Source organism: Pistacia vera, unplaced genomic scaffold (genome assembly GCF_008641045.1).
Source record: "Pistacia vera cultivar Batoury unplaced genomic scaffold, PisVer_v2 Contig320, whole genome shotgun sequence".
Lineage (NCBI taxonomy): Eukaryota > Viridiplantae > Streptophyta > Magnoliopsida > Sapindales > Anacardiaceae > Pistacia > Pistacia vera.
In genome coordinates this window covers 3,096,482-3,107,437 of record NW_022196136.1, presented here as the reverse complement: position 1 = coordinate 3,107,437, position 10,956 = coordinate 3,096,482, and the positions used below count along the sequence as shown (strand labels likewise).

Genomic DNA, 10,956 nt, shown 5'->3' with positions numbered 1-10,956 from the left:
TTATAATACATTATACATATATATAAATATATTATATATTAACAGTATAATATTATGTATTATTGTATTAAGTAATAAATAGTAACATATATATAATGTATCACACATATGATACATTATACATATATATATTATAATAAATTTTAAATAAATAACTACCATATATATTATAATAAATTCTAAATAAATAGTTATCACAATATAACAAAGGCAATTAGATAATAGAATTGAAATAATGATTCAATGAGGGACAAAAAAAAAATTATAATGATTTATTGATTCATTATAATCAATCAAAACAATAAATAATAAATTACATATATATTATGTATTAACGTAAGATTATAGATAATAGCATATTATGTATAAATTATGATGTATAACATATATATGTTATATACATTATATTTATATAGTAGATACTAGAGGTGGGTAGGGACCGGTCCCTTGCGAGCCCAGGCCTGGGGCCGTTTGGGATTGGTCCCAAATGGGATCAGTCACTCATGGGCCTAGGGCCAGTCCTAGGCCCATGAGAAAAACCAGGACCCGAACCAGGCCTTAGGCCTGGTCGGGACTAGTCCTATAGGCCCAGGACCAGTCCTATGGGCTTAGATAATTTTTTTTTCCCCCTGATTTTTTTTTTTATATTTTAGGGGCGAAATGAAGTTTTATATGGGGTTTTTAGTATTTTTTTAGGGGTTGATTAGTAAGTTTCTTAAAATTTAATTAATTTGAAAAAATAATAAATTAATAGTTAATTTTAATTTTTAACATAAATGTAATATTCACATTTCACACATTCATGCTTCACAAATAAACAATTAAATAATTTTTTTTAATTAAATTATTCATCTTCAATTTCATTGTCAACACTAGTTACATTATTCAAATCTGTATTCCTAAAGAGTTCGAGTAGTTCGAGATCTTCAGGGTGTTGTTATAGTCTTCTTTCTGCATGAGTCAAATCCCGTAAACACGTTATCACTTCAATCATCTCATCGGTTATAGAACATCTTCTGTCTTTAACAATCCGACCACTCGTTAAAAATGTTGACTCGGATGCAATTGTAGAAACTGGCACAGATAAAATGTCACGTGCCATTTGGGATATAATGGAGAATCGACTTTTAATGTGGGTCCACCATTGAAGAATATCCATGTCAAGTTGCTCCTTCATCGTCATAAAGGTCTGGTCCACCTGTAGGTAGGAGTCGGCTCATTTGGTCCATGTAGTACGAGTGGAGCTTCTGCCACGTTCCACATATGCCCACTTGTTCGATCCTTGAGGGGGGGTTGCATCAGGTCTTGATCGCCTCTCCTAGACGTTCCACTTCCATTGTACCTGATCTCATATAAAGAAAAAAGCCTATCCAATTGTGTTTAAAGTCAATCAATAAGACGTATAATCATATCTAAATGAGGTCTAACTCAGTAACACACGTTAACTACGGATAATTTAAACCTAGGATCTAGAAAAATGCCTAATCCATATAAGATGGAATATCTAACCAATATCTCTTATATTTTTTCCAACTTACAACAATTTCACTTAAAATGTTATCATATCTATATTGAGCAAAAGTTTTAGCAATTTGAACTAAAATATCTAACACTAAATTAGTAGTTGGATAATAAATATCACTTAATGTATTAGTAGCATCATAAAAATTTTAAGAAATGAATAAAAAAAGTTCACAAACCGCCCAATCATAGCTAACAACTTCCTCTGAATTCTTCCGGTTGACGAAATCTGTAATTTGTTTTGGGGTTGGCAAAGCTTTTTCCAACATCAAGTAGGTAGAGTTCCAACGGATAGGCATGTCTGTACATAACTTCAAAGGTCGAACCGGTGGCTCCTCTGCTTACAATATTGACACTCCTGCTATCTTTATTGCTATCGCCGACGATAAATCTGATAGCTCTGTGCACCCTCTCATCTTGAATGTATAGCATCTAAACCTGCTTTAACTATCAAATTGATGAGTGACAAGCACATCTCTGGTGAAAAAATTTGCTTCACCAGCGGATCCAATCTCTTTTCAAATAAAGAGATTGTCACGGTGTAGCAGCTGCATTATAAGCATTAGCGCTACAACTCTATCAGTTAATAATATTCTTGCAAAACTTCAAGAATTGTAAAATAAATAGTTTCAGCACTATGTTTTCATATATGGTTTAAAAACTCAATTTTTGTTGTAAACCCCAATTATGATCTTAGAATGTACTGTGATAATTAAAAAATCAGTTTTTGATCTACAAGCCCATATGTCTGATGTAAGTGCAATAGATATATTCCTAAGTTTTGAAATTCGTTTTTAAGTTTATTATTATTTTGTTATAAAGTTTTAGTACATATCTTCTACTTGTAGTTCTACTAACAGGGTATATGCTGGACAAAATACAGTTTTAACCATATTAACAAAAAAGGATTTTCAGTAAACAAATAGGAGAGTCCGTAGCAACTATATATCTTGCTATTTCCTCGTGCAACATGTGTATTGTATTGTCATGTTGAGAGAGTTGAGGATGTGGATTAAAATTAAGTTGAGTTTGAATTTGTCTACCTGATGGTCCTGATCTGCTTGAAGATGTATCTATTTGGGGATGCTTCTTCTCTACGTGTCGTCGCATCGTTGAAGTCCCCTTCTCACCGCCAATAATGGTTCCACAAAATTACATATCCCACGCGATTCTTCCCCCTCCCATTTGTCTTTGGCCGTTTTGATTAGTGAAGTATCGCCCTACATCAGACACGACCCTTGACGGTCGGGGGGGTTGGGCTATGCTCGTGCCTTTGACTTGCAGCTCGCATGTGTTTGGCACACCTCGTCCCGACCAGACCGGGTTTGGGACTGGGCTTTGGGCCGGTCCCAAATGCTTAGCTCTAGTAGTACCATATATAATATACAATGTATAATGTATAATGTCAAATAATACCATAATAATGTATAATATATAATGTCGATGTATAATTTGTTTCATAGCATTAACATGTCCCAAAAGCCCAGCTCTAGTAGATACCATATATAATATACAATGTATAATGTATAATGTCAAATACATATATAATGTATAATGTCGAATGTTATACTTTTATTCATAGATTAACATATTTTCATATATATATAATGATTTATTATATTTAATCTAGTTTTATTTATTACCTATTTGTATATAGTTTCATAAAATACTTACACAATTATAATTTATCATTGTATAATGTAAAATTGATTTTCAAATATTAAAATTATTATAGGTATATATGATTGATTTTCAAATATTAAAATTAATATAGGTATATATGATTGATTTTTAATTATTAAAATTAATATATATATACACACGGGACGGGGCGGGGCAAGACCTATCCCGAATTCTGGGGCTAATCTTATGCCCGATCCCGGCCCAAAGCCCGAATGATTCGAGAAAAATCCGCCTTGATTGGAGTGGGTCTCCGCCGGGCGGGCTTTGTGCCCATCCCTATTTTAGAGATTCTTATACTTGTATAAATTGACATTTCGTACAAAACATTCATATATGAAAAATATCAGAATCATTTCTTTGGTCTTTTTACTCTTCTTTCTTAGGCGGTCTCTGGCAGATACTTTGCCCATTTTGCCTTCTTTCTTCTTTGCTGCTTCTTCTTCTTTTAGTTTCTGACAGAGTAGGAGCCTCTTCTTGTCACCGACATTTACCCTTTTCTTTAAACAAACTGATTCAGAAGGAGGTTGTTAATTGGGTAGTAGCCTCAGGCTTCAGCTTTTTTTTAGACTAAAAAAATAAATTTCTTAAACTATGCATCGATTCTCCAGTATATTTCACGGGTCCGGACTGGCTACACATTTTTCAGAGACGCTGATATGGCGGCACCCTCCGAAAAAGGGACTGGCAACTACTACAATACTACTACTCTTTCTACTTGTCCTCATTGTTGCTGCTTTCATTTCTTCCTTGTGGGTTGACACTGTAAGTATCAAACTTCTCCTGGTAAACTCAAATAGTATCACTATATTTTTTGCCTTGATTAACTTCTTAATTTTTGCAGTCTAGATTTTCGGTTGATAATTCAATAAATAACACCGTGATTATCTTCCAAAAGCGCCAAAAACCGCCTAAAGAAATTATAATCCCACTCAATTGCTCTACTCAAAACCAGACACAAACTTGTCCAACGAATTACCCCACAACTTTCCAAACACAAGATCCTGACCCATCATCAAAAGCATCATGCCCGGATTATTTTCGGTGGATTCATGAAGACCTAAGGCCATGGAAAGTTACAGGAATCACTAGGGACATGGTGGAAAGAGCTAATAAAACAGCTCATTTTCGCCTTATTATTGTGAACAACAAGGCATACATCGAGAGGTACAAAAAATCAATACAGACGAGAGATGTATTCACCATATGGGGCATCTTGCAACTTCTAAGAAAGTATCCTGGAAGGTTACCGGACTTGGAGCTTATGTTTGACTGTGATGACCGGCCGGTCATCTTTTCACGCTACTACCGGGGACAAAACATGACGGCTCCACCACCGCTGTTTCGGTACTGTGGTGATAGGTGGACGATGGATATTGTGTTCCCTGATTGGTCCTTCTGGGGATGGTAATGCACAAGCTTTCTTCTCATTTGTCAATTGCTTTTTTTTTTCTTGTGATCTGAATAAAAACAATAGATGCATTAATCAATCTAGAATTTCTTCAACTAGTAAACATGTATCATGGTCCTACATTGAAAAATCTAGGTGCCATGCAGATGCTAATTGGTTAACTTGGGAGGTGGGGTAGATTAATATGTATAATTTTTTGTATATACAGCTAGCTTGATAATCTGGTCATACACCAATGTGCAATGACATGCCACCTACCATTTCTGAATCTATGATAAGGTTCAATAGTGAAAATATTTGAGCAAACACGGCTGGAATTTGAAAACTTGCTAATGATGATTAACTTAACCACGCTGAAGCATATATTTATTTCTCTTTAATTATGACTAAACACATCTCACTAGCTATGAATGTTTATTATCTTAACCACCATTACGTGGCCTGATAACTCTAATAGAGGTGGCCACTGAGGCTTTATCCAGCTGATAGTTTCACAGCTTTGAGGGATTGGTTGAGGGTATACACAAACTAGTTCAAACACCCATAAAAAAAAAGTTTATTATCTTCTTTTTATAATATTGGAAAAACACAATGAATTTTTTTAATCGGTATTATTATAGTATCTGCAGCATGTACCCCTTTAGCTGAAAAAAAAAAAAAAAAAACCCTTAATTAAAATCTGTGACAGAATTGGTTTTAGAATAAGAAGAGCTACATGTATATGCTTGCTGCAGGCCAGAGATAAATATAAGACCATGGGATAGTATATTAAGGGAGATGAAAGAAGGCAACAACGTCAAGAGCAAATGGATAGAAAGAGAACCATATGCCTATTGGAAAGGAAACCCTTTCGTAGCTGAAACTAGAAAAGACCTTCTTACATGTAATGTCTCCGATAAACAGGACTGGAATGCTCGACTCTATGTCCAGGTAAGTCTTTAGCATTAATTATTTGTGATTGAAAATGCCTAATCTCAACAATATATAATTGAACATGCGGTGATTAATATCTATTTGGCATATGTATGGTGTCTAATTTTTTCAAAGGATTGGATCCTTGAGTCCCAGCAAGGCTTCAAGCAATCAAACCTAGCAAGGCAATGCACACATAGGTATATAAATTAATCTTGTTTAAGAGAATGACGCTTTGAAAGATCTGGAATTTCTCTTTCAATTTGTGTTTCATGTACTTAGGTACAAGATCTACATTGAAGGATGGGCTTGGTCCGTTAGTGAGAAATACATTCTAGCTTGTGACTCTATGACATTACTTGTAAAACCCCATTATTATGATTTCTTCTTGAGAGATCTACAACCTGTGGAACACTACTGGCCAATAAGGGAAGACCAGAAGTGCAAATCCATCAAGTTTGCTGTAGACTGGGGTAATAACCACAAACAAAAGGTAGCTAGACCATATTAAATTCTTAGAATTTAGAATTACGACTTAATTATTAATATTATATCTGTGGACTTGGTAGGCACAAGAAATTGGGAAAGCGGCCAGCAACTTCATTCAAGAAAAAGTGAAAATGGATGATGTGTACGATTACATGTTTCATTTGCTAAATGAGTATGCTAAGCTTTTGAAGTTCAAGGCAATGGTACCTGAAGGAGCTGTGGAAATATGCTCAGAGATTATGGCTTGCATGGCAAATGGATTGGAGAAGAAGTTCATGGTGGAATCTATGGTGAAGGGTCCTTCTATTACAAGCCCCTGCACCATGCCACCTCCCTATGAACCCAAAGTTCTCGGGGCATTTTATAGAAGAAAGGTTAATGCAATAAGGCGAGTGGAGAATTGGGAGAATACATATTGGGATAGTTTCAATAAGCAATAATTAATATTATAGATGTTGTATATATGTTAATATAACAGTTAATTTGTCTTTCTTATTATATCTTAGTTTATTAATCAAAGCAATATGAACATTTTAACATTAAATCCATCAAATCGAAGTGTAGATTTTGGTTCATACATGGAGGCGATTCTAGGACTTGGAATCATACAGCCTGTGAAGGAGGCAGAAGAAGACGACGGGCTGGAACTAACCTTAACACTATCATTCTGCACTTCAACACTTTGACATAAATAAATCATTGTTAAAAGATTGAATTCCCTCTCCAAACTCTACAACGTCTCCAACTGTTTGTTGATCCCAAAGGATATATTTTAAGAAGTATCCCATTGTAGGTTATAATTGATATGCAGGCCCTTGATTAATCTAAAATAGAAAGAACAAAAGCCAACAGCAAGATGCTAAGCAGCTAAAGCACAGAATGATATACTAATATATGATCAATAGATGTTTATTCATATGAATAAGCCAGAGCAATCTCCATTGTGGTTCATAAACGAAGGTAATTCTTGGGCTTGGAATCATAGAGGCTGTGAAGGAGACAAAGTATCACAACCATGGGCTGGACTTAGCTCTTAACCATGATTTTATAGTAAAATTTAGCTAACCCATGCGGATTTTGGACCACCGGCAGGATGTGGCCAGCTCGTCACCTAATTTTCCATAGAGTAATTAGCTTTGTGTCTATGTCACGGTTGACCCATCACATGATTTTTTTAAACTCATGGTGTAGAAGATCTTGATTGGTTTCACAATTAATGAAAAGGATCTCAAACCATGGCCAATCTAAATATGATTTCGGTGCTATAAATTATGCATACAGTTGCAGGTTTGTTATTAAATCCATTGTTTTAAAACCCAGACCAGAGGGTAACCCATTTTGCTGCCTGGGTCACGAGTCAACCGGTCCAACCAGTTGGACCGATGACGTCAGGGATAATTTTATTTTTAAAAAATTTTATTAATCTCTTAAATTTTAATATATTACAAAAATTCTCTTAAAAAGTTCAAATTAATCCCTAAAATTTTTATTTATTTCAAAAATACCCTAAAAAATTATCAATTAATCCTTAAACTTTTGACATATCTTCAAAACAACCCTATAAAATTACAAATTAATCCTTATAATTTTAAAATATTACAAAAACCCCCTAAGACCTAAACTAGACCGAAGAAGCTACCGGGTCCCAGTCCGACCGGTCTTATCGGGCGGTCTAGTCTGGTTTTTAAAACAGAGATTAAATCAACAACACATGTAGAACTTGTAAAATCACTAATCAAATATCATTATATAATCTCAGTTATAAAAATCAGAAAAGTACCATTTCAGGTTACGAGATCGTAACGTTCTTTCTCATCCAATCACGTAACACTCTCGTCACGCGAATATCATTATTTACTAGTCTAACTCATTCTTTGATTGATTTAGAAAATACACGTAGTATAACCAACGACTAACCTCTTTGCGGATTTGAGAATCTCATATAACGGATAAAGACTAAAATAAAACTAATAAAGGCAAATGAAGCATGGTTAGATTGGGCCAACCGTGAATTAGTTGAGGAGTTGAATGTTGATTCGTTTGGCAACACTAGAATTACAAAAGGTAATTATTGAAAATGATTATGATTAATAAATTAGAAGCAAAAGGAGACATGAATTATTTGTAAGGCATGTTAGGAGAATCAGAACATGTAACATCAACTTGGTTAAGTGTCATTCATAACATGATTTTTTAATACGTTACTTCTTCTGTCCCTACCATTACCGATTAAATTTTGGAGGAATTCTTCACTTTGATGGTGAATAAGACACCTTATCTAATCCTTTTGGATTAATCCCACATTAACCATTATTATTACACATGTAATGTACAATTTAAATAAGCTGCCACTCATCAAGCATTTTGGCTTCAAAGTTTTGTGGGGCTCTAATGGTTCCTTAATCTTTAGCGATTATGATAATTAATATTGACTTTTCTATAACCCAATACCAAACTTTCCTTTAAATTTTTTTTTTTTTTTAAATATTGAATTTCATTAAAAATATTATCACAAGTATGTAAATCAATATCTCTTCTTTTGTGGTCGGATAATAAGTTTTTCAGTCATTCGAGTTAGTTATACTTAAATTTCTTGTATTCGAGTCGCAAGAAATGTACCTATCATAATTGTGCATTTAATATTTTTTTTAAATCTTTGAGAGTTTTAAGACTTAGTTATCTCTAATAAGACAAATGAAATTAACCTAGGAAAAAGAAGAAATTATAGTATGATGTGAAAAGGATTAAATTAATGCATAAACCTAAAACAACAATAAATAAATTTAAAAAAAAAAAAAAAAAACATGGGGGCCCCTTTTTTCTTTCTCTTTTTTAAGAATTGATACATGTAAAGAGACAGAGTGGGTCCTTATAAGAGGAAGCACATGGAGAGTGTTAATGACTCCGTCCTTCCTTCCGTTTTAGACATTAATATAGATGGGCTTTTTAAATAGGAACCGTGAAAAGGCCCAACCAACTTCTCTTCTTATATCACAGAACCCAATACATTGTTGACACGTGTCCATTCTAAAATATGATGATGCTGAGGCTCCCCTTCCCTTTGAAAATACTCAAAACTCAATACTTAGCATTTGCTTGGAAGCATTGTGATGAAGGAACCTTGATGCTTAAACAATCTTTATGTCTCTGTCACCCCCCCAATATAATATATTGTGTTTGAGTTCATGCCAAACCAGAAAAGGCAAACCCTAAATTATTATTTTTTTTAAATATCATTTAACTGCTTGTCCCTTTAATCATATGCATTTATTTATTTTATTAGTATGTTTGTTTTATTATTTTGAATTATATTTTTGAAATATTATTGGTAGGTAGAATTCGGTGATTATTACGAGCTAGAATTTAAAAATTAACAAAAAAACCTCTTAGGTTTGTTAATTTAACTTAACACCCCAATATATAAAAATTTTATAAAATCATAAAAACACCCCCACCACACATAGTTGCCAGATTCTGGCCACCACCGTCGGAATCTGGCATTACGGCGCACGACCGCAGGAATCTGACAGGAATCTGGCTGATTATGCACTAAGATGACCTTTTCTAGCTAAACCCACCGTGGATCTGGTAGCCATATTTGGCCGTCAACAATGACCAAAGATATGGCTGTCGTTGATGGTCAATGACGGCCATATCTTGGCCTTTGTTGATGGTCAACGACGGCTATGTCTTGGCCATCGTTGAAGACCAGCTACGACCAAAGATCTAGTCGTAGATCTGGTCGGTAAATGATAGATTGGCACATTAGCGGTCGGATCCAGTCGTTAGTGCGCTATTATACCATATTCCAGCCACCTTCCGATGATGGTGGTCAGAATCTGGCAAATATGGGTAGGTGGAGGTGTTTTTGTTAATTTCTAAACTTTTTTTGGGGGATGTTTAGTTAAATTAATAAAATTAGGGGGTTTAAAAAATATTAAATAAAATATAATAGTATTTTCAGAACAGCAAAATAAACATGTATTTTGGAAATAGTATTAATAGGATAGAGAAAAATAATTAAACAAACGGAATAGTTTTTTTGTTACATATATCTATCTAAGTACATGCAATCTTATCTGTTTGGTCCTTTCCTCACTATAGCTTTAAAAATCCATTAATTAATAAATAAATATTATCAAGTAGCTGTAGTGGTTGCATATATAAGACATTGAATTTGTATATTTGATTCTTCACATGCTAACATATTCATATTCTCCTCTCATGGATAACAACTGTAAATGTTGAACTTGAGAGGAAATTTAACCTTTTTTTCAAAAAGAAGGGTCCTTACTGGAGCCACTAAAACGACAGAGTATGAAAAGCATTCAAAGTTTGAAGGTTGATTGTCTTAACACAACTCTTCATTAATCACATCATCTTTTAGGAGGAGGATTAAGTGGAGTGAAGAGAAGGGGTAATTTGGTCAATGGACTGCATTCAATTTGAGTATTTAATGACAGCTGTTTCTCTAACTCTAACTGCTTCATTTAGTATAACTGTTTCGTATCGTGATATTTTGAGGACGATTTTTATTCTTATATCGTGAACAACTAATGATTAAGAAGAGGGGGTTAAGGTGAGGTACGGCGACGTCACATGTTTAACGGCGCTAATACCGGAATAGTCCTTGGCTTCACTGATGCTAACATAAAACATAAATTAAATTCTAAAGCTTTCGTTTGGTTGGATTTTGGGAATACTACTTTTAGTATTTTCAAAAAAGTTAAATAGTAAAATACCCAAAGACTCATAATATTATTCAATATTTTTTAAACCCCCTAAATTTGTTAATTCAATTAAATACCCCTAAATATTTTTAATGTTTTTGTTACGGCGACTCTAGCCACCCTCCGGTGGTGGTGGCCGGCTGTCCGTATTTGAGGGTGGATTGGGGGTATTTTTGTTAACTTTTAATGTTTTATTATAAGGGGTGTTTTGTA

The 10,956-nt window shown here is 34.2% G+C and overlaps 1 protein-coding gene across 1 annotated transcript; it reads left to right on the top strand.

Annotated features, from left to right (window-relative positions):
- The first annotated feature begins 3,555 nt into the window (after window positions 1-3,555).
- Window positions 3,556-6,497, top strand: LOC116137183 (O-glucosyltransferase rumi homolog). Its single transcript, XM_031422870.1, has 6 exons — window positions 3,556-3,966; window positions 4,046-4,608; window positions 5,347-5,542; window positions 5,660-5,724; window positions 5,807-6,017; window positions 6,094-6,497. The coding sequence occupies exons 1-6, from the start codon at window positions 3,796-3,798 to the stop codon at window positions 6,451-6,453; spliced, it is 1,566 nt and encodes a 521-aa protein (XP_031278730.1). The 5' UTR covers window positions 3,556-3,795; the 3' UTR covers window positions 6,454-6,497.
- The last annotated feature ends 4,459 nt before the right edge of the window (window positions 6,498-10,956 follow it).